A 24,465-nucleotide genomic window follows, 5' to 3' on the forward strand; every position below is an offset into this window, starting at 1 on the left:
ATCTTTTCAACATTTATTTTTTATTATTTATCAGTTACATTATCTTTCTTTTAAAGTAAGATAAAATTATGTATTAATTTTGTTAATAGTAGTCAAAATATAAGTAAATAAAAAAAAAAACTAAAACTAAACTACGTTCTTTTGACAGTATTTATGAGAAAAATACTGGTGATACCAAATGATTCCGGATATTAACTCAATTTCGAATATTCTTGGGAATTGTACACTTTTAATGCGAAAAAAACGATTCGACTATAATTAATTGATATTATAAGCTTGTACATTAATATGATTCTATTGCCAAAGACTATTTATACTTCTATAATCACAGATTACCCCAAGACTACACTATAGACAAATATTAATAAAGACAAACAATGTTTAATCTATTCTCAATTTGACCACAGACTATAAGCAATAAGAAAAGTTTGACAATAAACGAATAGTATGCACGCGTGTGTGTGTCAAATACATGGTACTGTGTGTAATGTTTTTTTTTATTGATATTTAAAAAAATATTAATATAACATTCTGTACTCTTTCTTTATATTCTCTACAAGTGTAGGAAATCTCATAATTCTCCGTCCGCGCAATTTTCGTAAAAATGGATCCAGAGTTTTTACTTCACTTACCTACACATTTTGCGTTGTCCTTGTTATCGTTTACAGTATCGTTCCGGTGAGTACGGACGAGGTGATACATTTCGGCGTGTGGTGGAAAACGCCTTGCGTGCTATTCTACACGGCGACCGGCGGCGGACAGTGCAACGGTGACGTCAGCTCATAGCCGACGCTCTTGTATGGGCCATACACTACGCGGTCAGTCTATACGTGTATATGAGTCGACTATTATCAAAGCCGGCAATGTGACTTTTGGACAATTATTGGTAAATCAGAAAAACGAATTATTCACTTTGAATTTCATTGGCAGTCACAAAACTCTTCGGAACAACATCTTAGATAAATAACAGGTTAAGTATTAACCTTTATTTAATGCAGGTTTTGAACCGTATTCTTTGAAGGAGACGATTATATTCAAATCAATCTGTATTGACATATCAAAAAATTTTTTTTGTCCCAATGCACAGATTGCCACCTTTGATAATAGACGATTCATATATTATCTATTATATTATTCGTATCGAGCGATGCAACGGTGCTCGAATCCCGAAAAAATAAATTTATCATGTTCAAAATGAATTGTTTCAGGGGAAAGATGCGAAAGACTATTTTACGGTTTAATCTTGCGCTTAATCATTTCTAGCTTAGCTTTCTCGAGCCAAAGCTGGTGAATTATCCACCAATAGGTGTAGTTATTTTGAAGTCGTCGTGGCCTAACGGATAAGACGTCCGGTGCATTCGTGTTGATCGATGCACCGGTGTTCAAATCCCGCAGGCGGGTACCAATTTTTCTAATGAAATACGTACTTAACAAATATTCACTATTGATTTCCACGGTGAAGAGATAACATCGTGTAGTAAAAAGCAAACCCGCAAAAAACGGGATACGGTTTACGATAGATGCCGGACGTCTTATCCTTTAGGCCACGACACTTCTCAGTATATCAGTTTTATCTTCTTATCATTATTAGGATAAGCTTTCTTTAAAAAACTAAGTTCAATATGTCATAGCTGCTACACCACCAGACGGCTGGCCGATCCTTCGGCTGGTCGTAGGACCGTCGAGGCGATTCGCCCGGTTCTTGTGAACTGGATGAATCGTGACAGAGGACGCCTCACTTTCCGGCTCACGCAGGTGCTCACTGGGTATGGTTGCTTCGGTGAGTTCCTGCACCGGATCACAGCCGAGCCGACGGCAGAGTGCCACCATTGTGGTTGCGACTTGGACACGGCGGAGCACACGCTCGTCGCCTGCCCCGCATGGGAGGGGTGGCGCCGTGTCCTCGTCGCAAAAATAGGAAACGACTTGTCGTTGTCGAGTGTTGTGGCATCGATGCTCGGCGACGACGAGTCGTGGAAGGCGATGCTCGATTTCTGCGAGTGCACCATCTCGCAGAAGGAGGCGGCGGGGCGCGTGCAAGCCCGCCGCCGTCGAGCGGGGGCCAGGGAGGCGGATCTCGCTCAAGCCCTGGCCCTCTAAGTGTTTAAGGCGAAGGGGGCCTAAGAAGACGACGTGCAAGCTGCTCTGCACGCGTTTTACGCAAGAGCATCCGGGTGATGGAAGGCCGGCTATCCTCGACCCACGCTGGTTCTGACCCAGCGGGGTATTCCGTAGGATAACCCATTCTAACCGGCGCCATCTAGGCGGGCTCCGGATAGCCTGCCGACCGAGAGGGCTGGTGGTCGTGGCGCCGACGACCGCTGGTCCGGCGTCCCGAGGGGGAGGGTGATGGGAGAGATGTGCTCCGCACTAAACGCTTCACTTTCCCCCCTTTGCCTTTTCATGGGTTCTGTCTCATGCGAGGTTCGGACGCGGGTTGTTGAGCGACAGGAGTTTTTAGTCAGTTCGACTCCAACATGCCCCACCCTCCATCCCCAGGGGAGGGCGGAAGTCCAACCAAAAAAAAAAAAAGCTGCTACACCAAGAAAAATATTATAGATTAAACTCTGGTTCGTACGAAAGCGATTTTTGAAGTGAAACTTCTTTAGGCGCGTTGAGAGTAAAATTTAACTCGCAACAGATTCGTTACGTCTAGAGAGAAAAGATACAATATAGGAAGAGCGAGAGTGAGAAAATAGACAGAGCGTCTCGCGAACCACTCGACCTTGGAGAGAGGGAAAGGACAAAGCGTGCTAGGTTGTTTCTCTCATACACAAGAGAAATTTGATTTAAGGATGTAAAATAAAGAAAATCACAATACTACACACCGCAAAAGAAGTTTCACTTATTTCACGTGCATCAACTTACACGGGCACCATTTTTTAAAAGCACTCCTATGCTCTTATTTTTAAAGTCGATAATCACTTGCACGAATTAGCTATAAAATAATAATATATTTTCTTTTCCAGTACCGCAGGCCCATACAGCATGGAACAAACTTACTATTGTGTACGTCCGCCAACGCAGTACGACTACGTTTGAAATTTCCTCATAGATGTAAGTTTAGTGAATATTAAGGTGATTACGCGAACAAACGCTTGTTTGCAGTACGTGTGATGGTCGAGTCTGAAATGAATTGGATAATGAAGTCTTATCAACGGGTCGTTCGTGTTGCGCGAAATTAAGTCTTATCGCACTTACGTAAGATTGAAATTGTGTTTCCGAGACAGCGATTAATTAGGTCTTGCCAGGGATTATTCATTTACCAACTACATACTTTTAGGGAATTTCGAAACTAATCGAACGAACATTGCGCTAATGCACAGATCTCACTTTTATTTTTGTATAATAATTAGTACATGCTCTATGTGACTTTAAAAAAAAACATAAGTTAATAATTTTTTTTGTCGGTCCAATGAAATAATAATACAGTCAACATTGTTAACGCGCGATTTTTACTGTACAGTAATTTGGAGATTTTAAATCATTAATAATACGTTTCGATTTGTCATAAATAGAGGGCGTACAGTTTTTTTTTTTTAATTAAAAAAATTCAATGGATTTAAAGGGCTCTTGTAGGCTGTGTAGTATTTATAATTGTGTATTACGTTATTAAAGTTTTAGTTCGTATATCATTTTGCATATTTATGCATTCCATTGGTTTTACACAAAACGACTGATTGTATAGGAACTGTGGCCAATGAAGACAAATTAAGACGGTATTCGTTTACATTAATTTGAATATGTCAAAAATCACCATTTGTATATCTATTAAAATTTACCTACATATATTAAAAAAAAAAAACATTCGGCACCCGTTGAAGAGACTTAACATATGGCTACACTGTGCTGTCATTTTAAAAACACATTTATTGATATGTCAACTAAAACAAAAACCCGCGAAGAAAACAGACTTTTTTTTTTAAACCAATTGACATTTGTCAAACGTCACATATATTTTTTTAATCTGTATCGTGTAATGTATATTTTTTTTAATGGCGGCGTCAAATAAATTTTGTGATATGAAACGTAAAGACCGTTACTATTGCAATGAAGATGCCTTTATCGGTTATACGATCCATCGCAATCAGGTCTCTGCCAAACTACGAATACATATAGATGAATATGTTTCTCAATTAAATGATATGTGTATGTGTGTCCTGTCCTAATCACGAGACGCAAAATATAGATTATGTCGCGTGATTTAATATTTTCAGATTGTCAATTCGTAATGAATTTACCCATATAAATTTTCGTTGATAAAAAGGTCCAATCTTCATTGAAACAAAAAAAGTTTTTTTTTGGGTCGTGCATATTTGGTTGGTAGTCCTAATGAAAATACAAAACTAAAGATGAAATTCTTCAAAAAATCTGTTATCGTAAAAAAAGTCATTTAAAATTGATAGTAAAAAAAAGTAGATCGTACTTTTTTTTTTAAAGGGATTTTATGACCTGGTAACTAAGACCTTTAAGTCATGTCTTATTTTAATTTATTCTTATTTTTATGAAAAATGATAATATGGAGTGAAATGAAATGAAATGAAAATTATTAATTTGAGACATATATCTACTGGGATGAAATGAGATGATATGAGATGAAATATAATCTCAGTAAAATGGTGGTCATTTACTGAGATTTTTTCACCGTACATTTAACGATTCTTTTTTTGTCAATATATCATTTCCGACGTTTCCAATACATAACCGTTTTCATCGTCGTGACGACGTATAAATAGTTTTAATTATGTCTGAAGAAAATATTGCACGGTTATGTGTTTTTTTTTTATTCCGGCCTCGACTCCATTACATTTAAGTTTTCTTTATTCCAAAGTACAATAGAACGGAATACAATTTGAAAATTTTAAGATACATTGATATTTTGATATTAATACTTTATGTTTTCTAAAATCAAGCGTTGTTCTGTTGTGATGGATCGTTGTAACTCTTTTTTTAATAATATTAATATAAATTTCGCGTAGTTTTTTTTTAACAAACGCACACGTATTGGCCTTTGCGATATATAAATATATATGTTTATTCATACAACGCCTGGTTTTGTTTTATAAAAGTTCGCTGATAACATGAACCCACTCGATTCGTATTTGTACGAATCTCATTCAATTAAAAATACATAATTTGATTTCCGGAATGTTTAGACTTAAACTCATTTCTTGAGCCCATAGACATATCCTTGAGATATGACGGCTTTTCCTACCGTTGAAATTGAAACGTAAGATATTATCGCGACGAATATAATCAGTATGGTAGTACCTACTAGAGTGCAGGCTTACTAACATATCACATTAAAATAGCATAATAAAAACAAATAAGAAATACATATTTCACTCAGTTGTGCACTTTTTATTCTAAAGTATGGGCACTCACAGTAGGCAGCGGCTTGGCTCTTCCTCTGGCGTTGCTGAAGTCCATGGGCGACGGTAACCACTCACCATCAGGTGGGCTGTATGCTCGTCTGCCTATAAGGGCAATAAAAAATGATTAATTAATTACAATTGCAAAATGACCAAATGCTCCGCGACCAATGACTAACGTGACGTCATTAAACATACCGTGGCCGGTGGCTGTCAAAGTGTTAACCAAACTGTTCTAAAAGTAGGTGAAGGGTTAATCAACGGTTTATATTATAAATACGTATAAACCACAATTTACACAACTCACAACAACATTAAACCAATATACAGGCAATAACGTATGTTGTATATTTTCAATATAACCTTTTTTCTATCGCCGAGGCCATACATCGTGCGTAAATAAATCACTGCAAAAAAAATAATAGAGAAAGATATAAAATACAAATGTATGGAGATTGTAATGGAGTGACAATCATCGGAACTTCATGAAAAACATGGCTAAGAATTCCGTCGTTTAAAATAATGAACTAAAAATAATAAAAACAAAACGAATTACCAAACATGATTGTTGCTTTAATAAGAATCAATATTAATTTAATAAAAATCAAATCAATACGGCGATGATGACATCGAAAGGTCTTTTTACAGAATTGGATAATTCTAAATAATATAATAGTAATAAAAAAAGCCTTAAATGCTACCGTTGTACGTTTGAGACAACGCTTGAGAAGGCCTTAAAGAAGAAAAGACCAAGGCCTTATATCAATTAGAAAAAGAAAAAAACTCAACTTGGTACAAAAATTTTAAGAAGCATAATAAATAAGTGCAATCTCGATTCCCTTGTAACCTCGACAAAAATTCTTATGAAAAATGCGAAATAAATAATTATATTTCTACAGATTTATATTTACAATTACATACATGTTCACGTCACACATTGATGTGATATATATATATTTTTGGAATGACACCCGAATAATGGCGGATATGTAGACAATCATACGAAAAGTGACATTGATTCACAGATTATGCAACTTGTTTTTTTTTTAAGACCGTCATGTCAAACCTGTAAAACCATATCGATAAGACTGGTTATACCAATAGTTTATTCTATTCAAATCCATATACTTAAATTTTTCGTCGCTGTGATGAAAGAAGCTTGGAATGTGGGAAGTACCGTAAGCTTTTATCAAACAATATAATGTAATGGCGTCATATTTATATCTTGTGTTCATTGATTTAGTGTATTTTCTTTGATTCTCAATAACCATATAAAATAAATGTTGATGAAACAGTATAGAACAGTAACGGTGTACTAACATAAGTTGACATGTTACCTAGTCAATTTCACGGTATGATAATGCATTAGATTTGGATCAGTTTTTTTAAATCGTATCTGCAACTAATAATACAAATACAACTGTAATGTTGCCAAATGATAAATCATTTCAATGTGTGACAATATTTTAAGATGAAATGAAAAGTTATTGTTTTTTTTTTAAATATCGAAACGTACGTATGACATGAACGAACAAAATATTTTATTAAAAAGTTAAAAATATAACAGATCGAAGGCAAAAATCGATGTATTGTTAAAAGAAAAAAAGTCAAATCACGATCAGTATTTCTATTTTTTCAAACAATATTCCGCTTGTACGGTGGCTGGTTTTAAAATAAATAAAAAGATATTTTCACAATTGCGTTTTATTTTCGATATAATGCCTACCTACTCAAAAGATAACGTTTAATTGTATACATTAAAATAATGTTGAAGTAAAATTATACTGCTACTATTGATTTTATGATTCTAATTATTTTTTTTATTGCTTAGGAGGGTGGACGAGCTCACAGCCCACCTGGTGTTACGCGGTTACTGGACATCTACACCGTAAATGCGCCACCCACCTTGAGATATAAGTTCTAAGATCTCAGCATAGTTACAACGGCTGCCCCACCCTTCAAACCGAAACGCATTACTGCTTCACGGCAGAAATAGGCAGGGCGGTGGTACCTACCCGCGCGGACTCACAAGACGTCCTACCACCAGTAATTACGCAAATTATAATTTTGCGGGTTTCACTTTTATTACACGATGTTATTCCTTCACCGTTGAAGTCAATCGTGAACATTTGTTGAGTACGTAATTCATTAGAAAATTTTGTAGCCGCCTGAGATTCGAACACAGGTGCATCGCTCAACACGAACGCACCGGACGTCTTATCTCTTAGGCCACGACAACTTCAAATACGGAATACGAATAAATACGACAAATCAAAATCTAAATTTACGACAAAATAATTTTAAATTGTTATTTATAAATGTTATTAATTTATTAAAAAGGGTTATATATGCACGCGCTAAGAAACGTCCGTATAGGTTGTGATATCTAATACCTACAATCAAATTGCACAATAGTCCGTATTCCAACGCTCCGCACTTTATAAGCACTTATAGAGAGTCGATCTATCGACGGTTTGCGTTCAAAAGGGCTAAAATTTGACAGCGACAATTACGAGCTTGAGGAAAGTCAATTCTCATTCATCCTCATCTCAGACTTGTGGTGTTCGTCGAGCACGCATGTCTCTTCGTACCTATTTATGGCACGTTTCTTAATACTCTCATAAACGGTGGGATAGCAGGCCATCGTACTATAGAAGTCTTCTTTGCTCAATCTGAACAGTTCGCAGTTTGTGACCGCAACGGCCGTAGTCAATCGGAAACGACGCAATATCAAAGAGATGGCCCCAAAGAAGTCTCCATCTTCCAAATGACATACCTCTTTACCGGATTCTGAGTATATAGCCACTGTACCCTTGTCGATGAAATAAACACAATCGCCTGTAAAAGAAAAATAGCTTTCGTATATAATACTATGGGAATATGTGTCCGCTCGATAAAAACAGCCACAAGAATATTCATTCACACCATAAAGTCCGTGGAAAAAACATCGTGAAAACTATTTTTCATGAAATAGTCTCTAAAGTTTCATTAGAATTTAATATAATAACCAGCGTTCAGAGAAACATCTGTCTCATAATGCTAATAAAAATGCTATTCTCTAAAACGTTTTTTTTTTCCTACCTAAGCTGATAGCCTTGAGAGGCTATATCAGCGTCGCCTTAACTAGTAGGTGAGCTCACGGGGCTCAAACCTGATGAAATTGCTAACACGAACCTTAGCAAGAGCCGTGCTTCACAGAATCAATCACCGGATCGGAAACGCGACCCACTGAGAAGATCCGGCGAGAAACTCAGAGGGCTGTGCCTGAGGGTTAATTTGCTCGTCGAGCCCTTCGCCGCAAGCGACGGGTTCGTTGAGAACGATGACCGGCTAAAACGTTAAGCATGCTCTGCTAATGTAGTATAATTGACACTTACCAACAGAGTTTATCTTGAAAATAATATCTCCAGCGATAAATATCACGACATGCAACTTAAAACCTATTTGCACCAACAAAGGTCTGGGCAACTGTTTTAGGAACTCGACCTCCCTCACCAATTGTCGTCCGGTGTGCATAATTATGTCTTCGCGAAGCTGACCCGAAACGCAATCTATCATTCGTGATTCCTGTCATAAATATGAGGGTTTTAGTGACGGACATTAAATACTTCAGATTCAGATGATAAACCAGCTTTTTATCATCATCATCATCATCATCATTCTTTCCTAATACCTTCTGCTGGGGTGTAGGGCTCGAATCAAATCTTCCCATTTACATCGGTCTTGGGCAGTCTGTTCTAGCTCCTCCCACGTCATGCTTACCTTTTGATAGTCACAAAAATGATACGTAGTTTTGGCGTAAGGCTAATATTTACGCTTTCATAATTATGAATGGTATATCGATGTATCAAAAGCATTTTATTTGGTTGCATGTTACGCGCAATAACATAGGTATGTTATTAAAAAAAAAAACTTCTCGTTGGGAGCGTTATGGTATTTTTTTAGATTATCATTTTTTTTATATAGGTACTCCAACAATTCCTTCGACGTAGAAACAATAAGGAACTAGTACGGTCTTGATCATGTTCATATTAAGGCAATAAGAGTATTTAGTATATAGTAATTGTAAAACCAACCATCAGAAAGTTTGATTGAAATCGAATATTGTAGAACTTAATTATCTTCTTTTTAATTCTCGGCGGGAATTTCCTTTGGTTCATGTAATTAACCACCTGTTTTGTCATTATGTAGTATCTAGCGCTCGCCGACTCCGATCCGAATAGTGAAACTATGTACTTTAAACAGCTATGGTATATTAACAACTGAAAGAGATTGTAACAAATATAAACATTAAAATTTTTTAACTGCTCAAATTCCAAAAACTTATAATTGTTAGAGATTAAAAAATTTCTTGATTCGTTTTTTCTTTACCTTCGCAATAAGCCACGACACAATGTAAAAAGACTGAGAGCAGAGGTCAATTTGTTCAATAATGTGCAAATTAGAATTTGTTCTCAGCATACCAACTGAAAAACAAAATCGCAAAACATACGTCACTAGCTATTTAGGTAATAAAAATAATTTAACCTATGTAAATTTTGGTTTGATTTTTATTACACGATATTATTCCTTCACCATGGAAGTCATTCGTGAACCTTTGGTACGTAATTTAATAGAAAAAATTGTACCTACCAACCTCAAGCGATTCAATATATTGCATCGCTTGAGAGTAATGCACTGGACGTTTTATCCTTTAGGCCACGACGACTTCTAAGCAGAGAGCGTTATTGTCTTTGGAATCGCCTATTATATGTATATACAGAGAACTTTGCTGTCCATTCTCCATTGAATCTCTCAGTCACGATTTACGACACTCACCGATGATATGAGAAGAGATGGGCTGATGCTGTTCCACGCCAACACCACAGACGCCCACAGCTACTTACCAGCTCTGTTCAGTGCGAAAGTAAAGCGTATTTCTGATGTTGCATTCCACAGGTTCCCCACGGTCATCCACGAACAGTTCCTTGGATTTGTCGGCCCGAATGTTCCTTCGATCAGGTATTCGTTTGCAAATTGAAAGTATATGTTCCATGTCAAAAATGACCACATCAAAATTAAGATTTCAACGATTGTTTTCTTAAAAATCTGAACGAAAAATAAGGTGCATGAGGTACACGGTCTTTATCGATATGAACATGTTTACTGATTACAAACTGTTTGAAATTCTATATTAATATAGGGCGATCAGAGCGACGTGCATCTTTGACATCAAAATTCCGGATTGAAAACGCTTAAGCCAAATTTGTGCTACTCTCACAGACACTGCACTAGGCCCACCATAAACATCGAAAATTTTTTTCGCGGCTTGCGTTGCGTTTTACCTTTTTTATAGTAAAATTTTAAAATGTATCGAATTTCTTCATTATATTCACTCATCTTGACAGTTACGTAAAACAAATAAAAATCCTGACTTGAATTTGGAGTTATCTTCTTTAAAATATAACTTTTAATGATACCAAAACCAGCCAGATTCAAATAGTATAGCCAAAGAGATTTTATTACAAGTTCATGCATACTATAATGCGAAAAGACTTTTTCCCCAACCCATTATATATATATTTTAAATGAAGGATTACATGTGGCTCGGAGGCCTTTCCAGTTTCACTCGGCTTGAAGGTGAGCAAAGGTTTAAGCAGGAGGAGATGGGGTTTGCTTAACAGCTGCCCGAGCGCCTCCAAACGAGACCTAACAACACGAGGGCAACTGCTTCGCGAATGAATTTCTATATTGTTACAGGGAACTAGCCGATGCGAACCTGTATGGCCGGCATCTTTGGGATATAAGGTCAATATCTCAAATGTATCATATTGACTGTCCTACCCTTAAAACCCAAAACAGGCACAATGTGATACCCACCCGATGGGAGCTCGCAACATTTGTTTACATTGGGTAACGTCACAAAAATTGTACATTTCTCACCCCAGCTCTCAAAACTGTCATGACGTTGTTCGTATAGACCAAGAGTACTGGCAGTCTTAAAATCTTCAATGATTCCATGATGACATCGTGAATTTTGTGATCTCTTTCAACGAGTCCAGGAAAGAAATAAGACGACGAAAACAAATCGATGCACATCCAACTTCTTGCGTATTTGAAGGCTATCATTTTCAAATCCAATACTACGTACTTCTGAGTGTGGCCTTCTATGTATCCCGTGAAGAAATTAGCGAAAATGTTCAGAAAGTACAAAAAATCAAGACTGTACAACATATAATGCTGATAATCCTAGAAATAAATATTTATTGTTCAAACGCCATTTCACAATGGTTATATTGATGTGCTAAGAAATTGTTATATATTAAGATATCAATATATTAAGTGAAATAAATATATGTATATATGTATAATAATAATAACTAAGAACAAATCACGCAATGGCTGTCCGACCCCAATTTGGAGCTCCCTGTGTTATGGGCACCAGAGACTGACATAGATAGTTATATACTTCCTTTTTTTAATAATACATATATAGTTGGTAAACGCCTACACAAAGAGCAAATGTCTTTTTTTCCTACCTAAGCTGGTAACCTTGAGAGGCTATGCCAGCGAAACCGAGCGAGTAGGTGAGCTCGTGGGGTTTGAGACTGACGACGTTGCTAACACTGACCCTAGCAAGAGCAGTGGTTCGCAGAATCTACCACCGGATCGGACACGCGAACCACTGAGAAGATCCGGCGAGAGACTCAGTGACTTGTGTCTGTGGGTTAAATTATTCACCGAGCCCTTCGTTGCAAGCGTCGTTTCGACGAGAAAGCAAATGTCAGTGCACGGACATCGACGATCAGGCGTCGCGGGTGCTGGGAGGAGGCCAGGCGCTTTTAGGTACTTCAAGCACCGGTCACCGTCCTCGCTGAACCCGTCGAGGGTCAGTGTTAGCAACACCTCAACACCTCCGGTTTGAGCCCCAAAAGCTCACCTATACGCTAGGGGGTCGCAATTTTACACTGTATGCTGCGTCACTTCGTGCAGCATCGCCACTAACGACGCTTGTTTGAAACTCTTTTTATAAATTGAACAAATATACCTATCGTGTTACAGTCCACTGTTTCCTTTAATAAGCCTATCATCCCAGAGCCGTCCACAACAAACAAACCTTTTCATCACACGAATGTTGGCCCGATGCGGGAATCGAACCCTCGGCGCGACAGTCAGGGCCGCTAAATACTGCACCACCAAGTCAGTCGAATAATAAGATCTAATCTCCCGTAATTATTATTATTGTTTAGTGTAAGTATTGTTTGGTACATTGCAGTATAGACTTATTATACCTTTTCATCGGGATCAAATTTACTATAATGCACTGCGACCAATGTATTGGAAGCCAACATGGACAATACAAATCCAGTTTCCAGCCAAATTCGAAGTTTACTGTACGGATGTATTGATGCGGGATTACACGTGTACTGGCGATGTTTCTCAGCATTAAACGCTGCATATGACCTGGAAATTATGATAAAATCTCTTTCGATTCTAATAACCTTAGTTTAATCTTATTTCGGATAATTGACTGGTATTCGCAATTTGACGATAAGATGCTTCTTTTGCGTCAATATTCGATAATTTTTTTGTAATTTTTGTATCTAGATTGTTTCACGATTTGTTCACGATTGCCTTCCACAGTGAAGGAATAACATCTCGTAATAAAAATGAAATCCGCAAAATTATAATTTGCGTAATTACTGGTGGTAGGACGTCTTGGGAGTCCGCACGGGTAGGTACCAACACCCTGCCTATTTCTGCCGTGAAGCAGTAATGCGTTTCGGCTTGAAGGGTGGGGCAGCCGTTATAACTATATGTGAGACCTTAGAACTTATATCTCAAGGTGGGTGGCGCATTTACGTTGTAGATGTCTATGGGCTCCAGTAACCACTTAACACCAGGTGGGCTGTGAGCTCGTCCACCCATCTAAGCAATAAAAAAAAGAAGTGTGCTTAAAGATAAAGATAAAGATAAAGAAGCCTTTATTAATAAATCCCTCCCCGAAATCCTGCCGTAAATCCCGATCGTGGCATTTCTTCTTTCACGTTTTTCTATAAAGCCATACAACAAAATTTAAGTGAACAAGTTTTTTTTTAAATAAGATTACAATTTGGTATTTAAGCATCAATGAAGCCGGATAAGCTCTGCTATGACTATGCATTAAAAACATTAATTTCAATTATATTCAATTATTTGCAACTTTTCAAACCGCATGTTATTAGTTGTTAATTTACTAACCAAATAATTTATTAATAGTTCTTTGGGAAACTTCTAATAGTAACGTAACATTTCTGTGTAGTGTAAGCCCTACTTGTATTTTTGGCTGGATGTACTCGGGTACATACAATAATACTGTTGCAGTCATTTTTGTCGAGACATCAATCATATTTACCTATACAAATAATGAAATAGTTAGTGGTTACCTGAAAATTAACTGAGCTCTAACATCATCAGGATTTACGGTAATAGCATCGAGTAGGAATTTTCGAAAACGTCCATGTTTTGAGCTGTAACAGGAAAGCTTATCTGAAGACAAGTGACACTGATGTCCTTGAAAATATTTATATGAAATCATAGGCTCTTTTGGCTCCATTGCGTGTTTATTATGCTGGATTGTATTTAAAACATCTCGATATCTTGAATTAACACAACAGTTTTCAAATAAATAAAAAATGTGTGAACTTTGCAAATATAGATTCAGGTTTATATTCTCTTTGTAGTACAGACTATTATATGACAAAAAATGTCATTCAAAATTAATTTTTGATTAGGTAATAAGTATTAATGAGAAAACGGTGTATTTACTTGTACCTATATAATATTGTGGCGAGTACATGATTAGGTAATTTGTTAAACTTTATTGAACTGATACTGATGATTGACTGATTGTTCGGAGATTAATAAAAAAAAGAAACAATTGATTAGGTTATTTAACTGTCTTCTTTATTTCTGGTCATTAACTTTCAGCTGGAGTCCAAGGAATGGTTTGCCTTCTGGTTTTCCATAAATCGGCACAGGATTTTGAACAAAATACTGCACTAAGTATCACATCATCAGTGTTATCAATGAGAATTAATTTCCTGTAAAAAACATTCAACAATCGGTATTAAATCTTGTATATATGCATGTCGCAGCATTAGAACGTCAACTAATATGGTTTTTAGGTGCAGCAAAACACACCGGGTACCAGCTAGTATAATATATGGCTGACGTCACTAAAGATAACAATTGCGTTTCACTCTGTTGGATTCTTAACATTTATAATCAAATAGTATGAATCACGACGAAAGACGTAGGTAATACTTTATTTGCATAAAATATAATCATAGCAAAATATATTTTAAAAATATTAATTAAAATTGGTACATTATTTTAATCTTTAGTATAGTATCATTTTATTCTTACCCCAAAGAAAATTCACAAAACACATAATCAAATATAGGTTTCTTGCAAATACAATTTTCACATCTCGATATAGGACCATTAATTAAGTCTGTTTTAATAAACGCGGGTAAAAAATCATAGCAAATATCTATTATATCCCTTGGAGCGTAGAAGCTTTTACTGCGTTTATAATTCTTTGAATTTTCTATTTTTCCTGTACCCCTTAATTCATTTTTACAGTTATTTACAGAATTACTAGATCCATTTATATTGATTTCATCAAATTCATTTTCTAGTGATTTTAAATTATTGTTATTTTCATTGATATTTTCTATCTCATTTGAGTACAAACTCAGCGGTTCTTGCGTTAACCTTTTTGCTGAATTATCAATCATATGATAAAATATCCTTTTTGAAATCTCAAAGAGACTTGGTGGCGAGTTGTTTTCGACATTCAGGACACTTTTGTAATTAGGAGGTAAGTCTACGAATATATCAAATTCTCTTGAATCTTGCGTTAGTTTCAACTGGCAAATGCTTCTCCTTGTTTTTTTGTTATTTGAAATGCTTAAGCACCTGAAACATAAAAAAGGTTTTCGTGACTATAAAATCGTAATGCTCTTTTCATTACATCAGCTACAGGACTGTTCCTGTCTCCGATCTTCGTTAATGAATCAGTGCACGCGATTATAAGGGAAGATGATGTATTGATATATTATGAATATTATAAATAAAGTAATATGCTATCGGTATTAGAAGCCGATATCAATAAAAACAACAACAAAGGGAAGATCGTTAAGCCAGTGACAAAATAAACAAAATAACTTATCCGAAATTCTCTCAGTAATTCAAGGCAGAAACTAAGATTAAGTTACAAACCCACTTGTAATTTGATACCCAGCACAATATTTAGTAAGGCAGCAGAAATTGTTTTCACAAGTTACCAGACTTGTTCCCAAGTTCCCGAACTCAAAGTATCGTTATATCTTACCCGATATTAAGACTTCTAGTTTGTTGATCGCGGAACATGTGGTACCAAAGCGAATACGGCAAACTCCTCAAATTGCTGTTCCGCCAAAATCTAAATTCGCAGTGATGGTAGTTGTAAACTGGTTTCTGCGGGAGCCATTGCAGTTGGTTATCTAGAAATTGGAATACATTTTTCTTGAGTCACACCTAACTTATTTAACTATTCTGAGATGTGTTTAAACTGTTAGTATGAGAATTAAAATCAACCTCAAATGTATAGATGCAATTGAATAAAAATTAAATAAATTTTTGATCATCAAAAAATCAATAATATTCTTACAGTTCAAATTTTATAACTGCTAAACTCGTTTATCTATCGAACTGTATGCATCACAACTGATAACGATTATTATTACGATGCTGTCAAATTCCAATGAACACCAATGTGTACACGATCGAAAGACGCTCATCCTAGTGTAAGTGAAATGATTGACTGACAGAGAATTTATGGCGTACTCCTTCAACAGAATTCTCTAATAAAAATAGATTGAATTAAAAGCAAACGTATTACAAAACGTTCGGTAGAAAGCGTCTATTAAAACTATAAAGATAAACGCAGCGAAACTCGGTGCGTAAATAAATCAATGGGCGAACTGTTTCTGTTAAATAGGTCGGATTCTACGATGAAGCATTAAAATTGATATAAAAATGAAATAAGAATAATTATTATCACGAACGATCTGCATTAAATTGTAATTATATAATGTTAAGTACAGATGTACCTTGCTTTAAATGGGAATGTACCTTAACGGAAAAGTGGAATCGCAATAATATGCTGATTTATTTTAGGTTCGAGCATTGGTTTTGTTATCAATATTATTTATGCTATACTAATATATAAATCTACAGAGGTTTTTACGGATGTTCCTTTATAACTACTGAACCATGCATCCGATTGACTTGAAACTCGGTATCCATGTAGAAATTACATGTACTTAATGGATAGGCTAATATTTATATGTGTGTTGGACTCCCTAATAATAATGACAATAAATATTTAAGTATTTTAATTTTAAATGCCCAGCGAAGCGGGCAAGTACGGCTAGTCATTTATACGTCTAAATTTTCATGAATAAAAAGCCAAAGTTTGTTCTTTAAAGATTATCAATGTCGAACTCGATTTGTTTCAAACTAAAAGTATCGAGTTGGAGAAATGTATGCCATGATAATAATGAGGAAGCACAAATGATTTACTGTTTCGGTCAGAACGGCGCCAATAGTAACCAATGTCTACACCGCACTTACCACCGGTAGTGATGTTTGTTTGTTTAAATCCAGTCCCAGTTTCTTAGCTGTAACATTTTTTAACTATCGTTTCTAAGAATCTTAAACAATTTAATTTTTTCGTGCTAAATAATGGTGATTATTTGGCAAACGGTGTAAAAAAAATAGATTTAACAATTCAAAACCATTACATAAACAATCTTGTCCAATATTAATAGTAAAGACATTTGACCTTGCGTTTAAATGAAAGAATAAATAATAAAATTGCAAACGATGGCTCTGAGTATTGAATCACACGTTTAGGTGACAATTCTGCCTACTTGTGTCGTTATGCAGTTATCCGTTCCAGGTTTGAAGGATGTGTAAGGTGTTATACGATACAATTGAGTTTTCGATATCTTAAGGTGCATGGTAACATTTACGTTGTGATCTCTATAGACGCCATTAAGCAGAATGTGTAATCAGTTATGTAAGAATGGATATCTGATATTAAATTCGTAATTAAAATTAAAGAATGCAATAAGCTTCAGACTTTTTAAACTGAAAATGATCTAATGATTACGTCGTAATTACGTATAAAAAGAACCAAGCTTGTAGAAAAATCAAGCCTTACGTTTTGGTGAAATAAATAAATAATCAATTTACCACAAACCGATAAATACCGGAGGTATCTCAGTTCCGACAGCCGAAGCGGGATTTCGCACAATTCGTTCTCGTCGAATATTAGAAATTTCAAATTTCTAGCATCTCCAATCTCGTCTGGAATCCTCTTCAATCTGTTTCCGCTAACATCGAGACACTTCAAACAGCGCAGTCTAGATATCTCTTTAGGCAGCTCTGTGATATCATTCCCGCTCAGATATAAGCTTTCCAGGTTCTCAAACAGATAAATGTCTTTTGGTATGTTTGCTATTAAATTTTCTTTTAAATATATATCTGTGATTGTAGATTCTTCACCTTGAATTTTTTGGATTGGAAATTCGGTGAAGCCTCTATAATTCCAATGGAGCACTGCACTAGGTAATATTTCTTGATTGTAACTCATATTATTTTGCTTCTTTCCACTTCCTTTATTAAAAAAACCTAATACAAATCTTAATTGAATAGGGATTGACAACGTTTTTTGTGTACTTTTATATCCCGACAAGTATGATAAAAATTCTTAAAGCCATTTCACTGACTTCCAGTTTACTAGCTGTATTATTGTTTGACGAGTTACGTGATTGTTTTCCTTTGATAATACACAAGCTCACGATGATCCCGATGCGTGAAGACTGCACCACGCCGAGCGGGCCGGGCGTGGATTATTTTTAAAACTATAACAAGGTCTCTGCTATTAAAATTTGGTACAAAATTAGTACTTAGTAAACTGAGAAATTCGATTTCTGTCAGCTGTAGTATTTTTTTGTTTCCCGAGCACTGGCATGTCTCCCTTCAAATCAAGTTTCAAAATTGTCCTCTGTTATAAACCATTGTTGATATCCACAAGCGGTGGTGATCATTTACATATTGACGCTTGAAAGGCTAACGTGACTAAGCGACAATGCGTGAACTTTACAGTAGACTAATTTAAAGTTGAAATACCTGAAAACAAAATTTATTTTAACGAATCCAGCTGTAGTAGAATCTAGCTAGTAGCTGTAGGATTGAAATGATTTTAATATACCTAGAAATATATTTTTTTTTTGCCCATCGAAAATGGTTATTGTCTATCATTTATGTACAAAGCAGTTGTTGTCGCTTAGTCACTTTTGCCTATCAAGCGTCGATATCAACTATTATGTCGGGCCATGCATCGTCTGCCTGCTGTTTGAAAAATATAATGGAAAGTTCTGTTGTACGAGCGGTAAGCTATCAAAGAACAAATATTGCTCAAATAAAAAAAAAAAACTGAACGTCTCAAAGCGGTATTGGTGGAAAAATATTTGTTCATTTAAAAAACTAAAAGAAACTTGATGTCTTCAATATTCTAAATTAATAATAATTGGCGCTCTCCCAAAAACCACGTCAACTTGAAGACAGTATTAATTGCTTCCTCGCATAGTGTATACATACAATATATATAATATTCATATTCAATTATTTTCCAATGGTATTTTTAATTCAAACGATAACAGTTTCAAACTTATTAAATATTATATTTTTTTTAATAAAGGATTACTTGTGATCTGGAGGCCTTAATATTAATATAAATTTGGTCCTAATTCTTATAATGCCACTGCTACGTAGTTCATCTATAGATCTAATAAAACAAATAAAAAAAGGTTTTGCATGTTTGGTTGGGTTCTGTCTTTGCGCTTCATTTATCCGATTGATCCGATTGTTAAATTTAGCACTTCCATTGTGAATCGGCTATGGAATGAGCTCCCCTCCCGGTGTTTCCCTAGCGCTATGACATGTCCTTCTTCAAACGAGGCTTGTGGAGAGTATTAAGCGGTAGGCAGCGGCTTGGCTCTGCCCCTGGCATTGCTGAAGTTCATGGGTGACGGTAACCACTCACCATCAGGTGGGCCGTATGCTCGTCTGCCTACAAGGGCAATAAAAAAAAAATCTGGCATAGTACTATCAAATTATCAAAAAGTGGCTTGCTTGTAGTATGAACCAAATATAGCATAAAATATATAAATTAAAAAATGAAAAAAATGAAATGAAATTGTTTAATATTCCCTTTATAGTGTACCTTTAATTTTGGTCAAAATTATTTTTTGATCTTTTCAGTGGAGTTTATGTAATGATTATCTGCCAGCGCAATACCAAAAAAAAACTATTCAATCAAAGTATGAAGTATTACTTTTTGCAAGCAAATTATGGATATTCTAGCAAGGAATGAAATTATTATCACTTTTCGTTACTTTCATTTTCTTTATTCACTCAACAAGTGCATTAATTAACCATAGGTATTTTAAGAGACAGTATTTATCTCTACCTTAAAAAATAGTACGAGTCATGTGCACACATTTACAAAATTACATACCTAAAGGTATACAGTATAGTTTCAGACTTTTGAAGACAAAGATTTCTTTTAAAAGTATATAATTAATAGATATGAATATCCCTATATTCCGATTTAAATTTAAAATATTTAAAAACGCGATATGTTTTCTAAGCTTTAATAATTTCAGTCGTTTAAGATAACCATTTAAAATAAAAACAATTCGTAAATTCATCGCTGATTTTTTTATTATACTAGTCTATTTAACATAAATTAATGAAACTCACTCATTATTATTATTCTTTGGTTTAAAAAATACATTGTTTTAACTTAATACTAAAATCATTAGATTAGGGAAAAAGTAATTTGGAAATTGTCAGTATGCAAAACTACACAAAGGAAGTTTAGAAAGTTTATAAAAATGTTCAGAGTAACAATCCTAAATTAATTATGTTTTAAAAAGTGTACTTTGTACAGGGTTAGTTAATTGTTACTGAAAAAAAAAAGCCGATAACACAGAATACTAAACATGATTAAATTTGATGATTCGATTCTAGATTAAAAACCTTTTTTGATTAAGACCTGACAATTGCTTTAAAATAAAACGCAGCTGACTAGAACGAACGAAGAAAATACGATAATTTTTTTTAGTAATAATCTGCATGAATGGTCTTTAATTTAATGTATATTTAAAATGTGATTCTATATGCACCCCGCGACTTCTAAAGTTATCTTTACTAAGACAGTAAGTAATATTAACATTACATAAATACTGGGAGTGTTCTAGTGTAGCAGATTTAAAGGTAATTTTTTTTTCCAAAACCAGTAGGTCATAAATACTAAAATGCTCAGTCATGCCATACCATTCAAGAAAATCGAGATATAAAGAGCCTCATGTAGTCAAGATTAAAATGCACCAATAAATCGCATCGTGTAAAATAAAACGATACGATTTTTTTTATACTACTGCTCCGAGAATTAGACACTAAAATCGTATCGATTTTACCGGCTCAGTCTAAATTTGTTCGTTCCTTTCTTAATTAACACAGGTGAAAATTTTTGCGAAATTAAATGAAATATTTTAATATTATGTTAACCATTTTTTTTATTGCTTAGATGTGTGGACGAGCTCACAGCCCACCTGCTGGTAAGTGGTTACTAGAGCCCATAGACATCTACAACGTAAATGCGCCACACACCTAGAGATATAAGATCTAAGGTCTCAGTATGGTTACAACGGCTGCCCCAACCCTTCAAACCGAAACGCATTACTGCTTCACGGCAGAAATAGGCGGGGCGGTGGTACCTACCCGTGCGGACTGACAAGAGGTCCTACCACCAGTAATGACGCAAATTAGATAAATAGTATCCTAATAGTATCCTATTTATTTATCATTCTTACGTTTTGTTGTAACAAAACTCGTCAAATCAATATCTACGAATGAGTCTGACTCGTCTTCCTTTTCCTTCGCCTTCATCGTCACTGTCAACTGACGATTGTCGGTTTCCGAGCATCAAGGCCTGGATCTCAGGGTTCAAGGGAAGCGCAGGAAACGAAGAACGACGTACCATCGGTACTGGACGACCCCCTGAGAAAACGCAACCATTTCAATATAAATGATGTCTGGGTCTACATCACTGGGGCATTTTATGGGATTGTAATACTTACTTTGGGCGGTATGAAAAATGCGGGTATAATAAATAGATATTTATTCGGTGATGAGGAGATTAGTGCATTGTTCACACGGATAATGCATTTGTGTCTAAATGTAATGTTAAAATCTAGTCAGAGATGAAAGTTGTGTGTTTATCATTTGTAAATCTCTATTCTGTTGAGTTGTTATAAGCAAAAAACACTTTATATTAGTCGAACGGTGTAACTCTATACTAAACTCTATACCAAATATGTACCAATACCATACTCTATACCAAGGACAACAGAGGCAAAAGGTCTACATCTATAAAACTAGCTTTTATTGAGATTCGTGTGTTCTTATTTTATTTCTAGACTAGACTATATTTTTTACATCATTAAACTATTTTTATTGCATGTCGTTATTATCGTTAATATGTATTATGTTTAATATTTACTATTCTGATTGAGTTATATGCAACCCTACTCCACACGAGGTCTTTAAATAAATCTATAATAAATATATTATTTAAAGATCATATTTAAAATCTTAACCTAAAAATGGTCGGGTAATTGTCGGTAATATTTTAGAGTTAAATTAGATTAAAATTTTGGAATTTTCAATTTAATAAGTTAATAGACATAGACTTTGATAAAATTGAACATTGATAATCATTTAATACACATATATTACAATAATACTGTGAAAATGAATATATAATATCAATACTTTCAAAACGTAATAATAGTAGGTTCTGAGCTATACTTAAATGTACATAATATACATATTATTATATATACATTGATCATTACTTGATTAGCTGTTCGATTTATAATAAATTTCAGTAATTTTCGATTTTAATCACCGAACTTATTTCAGTAAATTTAACAGGTTACTTCCAAGAACAAAACTCAGAAACAGTTTCATATTACTCACTAACTACTAACTACTAATCCGTAAAGCTGAACAGCCCCTCTAAGATTAATTTGCAGCTAATATTTACATCCCAACATATCGTATCTCAAGTTAAGCTGATTTACTCGTGTTCCAATCAGACTAGACATAACTAAATCCTTTATAATATCACATTTGGCAATGATAATTTGTATACGGTTAGTCTAATAGTAGATAGATGTCTACATTTATGTTTGCCTTTGATTAATCACATGAAAACCTATATTGTGTTCATTAGAGTGAATGAAATTGATTGTGGTTTTGTTAATACTGTATTTGATAATCGCCTTGATATAACGAAGCTTACTTAGATTTGAGTTGCTCACGGGAATGTTTCTGTTGTACGGATTTCGAAGTATGTTATAATAATGGCTTGAATAAATATAGTAAGACAAAATAAATATCCAACTAAACATCTACAAGCTAACATGCCACAGAATAAAGCATTATGGAATGGAAGCCACTAAAATTAAACACAAGGGTATAAAAGAGTGTGCTCATAAAACTGTAGGTGTATTTTAATTACCTGTACGTCTTATTCAGTCGTCAGACAGACCTTGTTGCAAAACAGACAGATTTTAAAAATAGTGATAGAAGATACATTGAAATTTTTCATTCAAAAATTATAGAACATCGAACATTCGTATTAAATCAATAAAAGAGCAGACTTGCAATGAACTCATAAAATACTTTCGAGGTTACATGTTTGTAAAAATAGAATATTATTCTGAAACTTACCGAATAGTTTTGCAACAGATTTTCTTTTCACTAGTCTGGGCTCAACTAAAGACGTCTCTCCAATAGATGCAGATGCTGAAACATCTGTGTGTGTCTTCTTCTCACTCAAGTAAGAATTAGTAGATTCTCCTCTAGTGTAAGGCCTGTTTTGTCTTCTGGTTTTCTTCTCTTCTCCGTTACCCACCAAAGATTCAGCTATTTGAAACAGTTGTAGGCTAAACTTGCTCGATTCGCGACGCAGTGTTTTTTTATTAGCAAATTCAGCTAAAGATTGTCGTCTCTCACCATCTTTATTAAGCTTTTGCTTCTTTCTTTCCTCTTCTTTAACTTTGATCACATCGACAATAGCATTCAAAAGTAGAATTGCCAAAAAAGCAATCAAACCTATGACGGCTATACTATTTTCATCATACGTTTTATCTTTTTTATTTTTATATTCTATTTCGGGCTTCTCGGTGAAAATTTGTAGAATACTGCATGCATTTTTAAACTGTAATGGAACACCTTTTTTCTTTTCACGTTTTAGTTGGGTGACGTTCTTTCGTAAATCAATCGACGCAGCGTTTATAATCTCATCTGGTTTTTCGATTGACTGCACGTCGTTTTTCATTAGCCACATTTGCATACTGTACATGCAGTATATGACCACGGAGAGAAGAAACAGCAGGATCTTGCGTTCGTTCATGTTTACATCACAAAGCACTACGTATTGGTATGGGGCCGCGCGTGCGTGTGTTTTAATTCTCGAACTGTCTGACTTCGTTTAGAAAGATTAAAGCTTGGTAGTAAAGAACTATCGTAATTTGCGGGTATTTTTGACGTATTTGTTGTGGTATCGCGATGTTTGACTGGCTCACTTGTGCTTACGACGTGATGTCGCATTTTGTAGAGGAGCTACCCTCTGCGCATGTGCGTTCAAAGCGTCACGGTCGAATTTGTTTGTGTTAGCTTCTGTGTACACGAGCCGACCACGGACAAACGACGGATATGATAAAATTTCTATTTTCTGTTACTTCTTATCAGGTTATTGGATTTTTTCCAAACAAACGTCCCTAAAGATTAATGTAAATAACGTGATAGCTATTTTTGTTTTTGTTTTATAAAAAATATTTTTATTAATGTTTTTAGGTACTTATATATTTCAGGAGACATTTAAATGCTTTTTATGCAACTAAGCCAGTGTAATTTCCAATAGTTTCACTTATAATACACAGGC

At 35.0% G+C, this 24,465-nt stretch overlaps 3 protein-coding genes and 2 long non-coding RNA genes across 9 annotated transcripts in view; 3 read left to right on the forward strand and 2 right to left on the reverse strand.

Moving 5' to 3' along the window:
- LOC101738383 (PAN2-PAN3 deadenylation complex catalytic subunit PAN2) overlaps nt 1–7,069 on the forward strand; it is a 26,751-nt gene extending 19,682 nt beyond the window's left edge. For all 3 annotated transcript variants that reach the window (XM_004924088.5, XM_062669666.1, XM_062669667.1), the window contains 2 exons: nt 669–818; nt 2,970–7,069. In XM_004924088.5, the coding sequence (XP_004924145.2) occupies nt 669–786 (118 nt within the window). In that variant the 3' untranslated portion in view covers nt 787–818; nt 2,970–7,069. The remainder of the gene's footprint in view (nt 1–668; nt 819–2,969) is intronic.
- On the reverse strand, nt 5,925–14,016 carry LOC101738521 (uncharacterized). Its single transcript, XM_012688631.4, has 8 exons — nt 13,778–14,016; nt 12,644–12,815; nt 11,295–11,600; nt 10,259–10,460; nt 9,744–9,838; nt 9,449–9,634; nt 8,750–8,939; nt 5,925–8,210 (listed from the first exon to the last, which is right to left on the reverse strand). The coding sequence occupies exons 1-8, from the start codon at nt 13,945–13,947 to the stop codon at nt 7,900–7,902; spliced, it is 1,632 nt and encodes a 543-aa protein (XP_012544085.3). The 5' UTR covers nt 13,948–14,016; the 3' UTR covers nt 5,925–7,899.
- A 95-nt stretch (nt 14,017–14,111) lies between these two features.
- LOC134199241 (uncharacterized) lies at nt 14,112–14,713 on the forward strand. Its single transcript, XR_009973647.1, has 3 exons — nt 14,112–14,196; nt 14,322–14,436; nt 14,519–14,713. It is a non-coding gene; the product is annotated as an uncharacterized LOC134199241 (long non-coding RNA).
- Nucleotides 14,714–17,937: 3,224 nt separating this feature from the next.
- LOC134199239 (uncharacterized) lies at nt 17,938–20,157 on the forward strand. Of its 2 annotated transcripts, none has more exons than XR_009973643.1 (2): nt 17,938–18,011; nt 18,179–19,158. It is a non-coding gene; the product is annotated as an uncharacterized LOC134199239 (long non-coding RNA). The 2 variants fall into 2 exon arrangements; XR_009973644.1 differs by lacking the exon at nt 18,179–19,158 and adding an exon at nt 19,710–20,157 and having other exon boundaries at nt 17,941–18,011.
- LOC101738653 (uncharacterized) lies at nt 19,834–24,232 on the reverse strand. Of its 2 annotated transcripts, XM_062669686.1 has the most exons (3): nt 23,250–24,222; nt 23,038–23,067; nt 19,834–21,512 (listed from the first exon to the last, which is right to left on the reverse strand). In XM_062669686.1, exons 1-2 carry the CDS (start codon nt 23,932–23,934, stop codon nt 23,051–23,053), a joined length of 702 nt encoding a protein of 233 aa, XP_062525670.1. In that variant the 5' UTR covers nt 23,935–24,222; the 3' UTR covers nt 19,834–21,512; nt 23,038–23,050. The 2 variants fall into 2 exon arrangements, with proteins under 2 accessions (XP_062525670.1, XP_062525669.1); XM_062669685.1 differs by lacking the exon at nt 23,038–23,067 and having other exon boundaries at nt 23,250–24,232.
- Nucleotides 24,233–24,465: the final 233 nt, after the last annotated feature.

This window comes from Bombyx mori, chromosome 8, assembly GCF_030269925.1.
Source record: "Bombyx mori chromosome 8, ASM3026992v2".
Taxonomy (NCBI): domain Eukaryota; kingdom Metazoa; phylum Arthropoda; class Insecta; order Lepidoptera; family Bombycidae; genus Bombyx; species Bombyx mori.

What these genes read in the sequence shown, in the direction of transcription:
- LOC101738521 (XM_012688631.4), bottom strand. Translation starts at nt 13,947, where the DNA reads ATGGAGCCAAAAGAGCCTATGATTTCATATAAATATTTTCAAGGACAT. An exon ending in AGAGCTCAGTTAATTTTCAG is followed by an intron (nt 12,816 to 13,777) that starts GTAACCACTAAC and finishes CATAATTTCCAG; the next exon opens with GTCATATGCAGCGTTTAATG. An exon ending in AATTTGATCCCGATGAAAAG is followed by an intron (nt 11,601 to 12,643) that starts GTATAATAAGTC and finishes ATTTATTTCTAG; the next exon opens with GATTATCAGCATTATATGTT.
- LOC101738653 (XM_062669685.1), bottom strand. Translation starts at nt 23,934, where the DNA reads ATGAACGAACGCAAGATCCTGCTGTTTCTTCTCTCCGTGGTCATATAC. An exon ending in ATCTGTTGCAAAACTATTCG is followed by an intron (nt 21,513 to 23,249) that starts GTAAGTTTCAGA and finishes GCGTTTTCTCAG; the next exon opens with GGGGTCGTCCAGTACCGATG.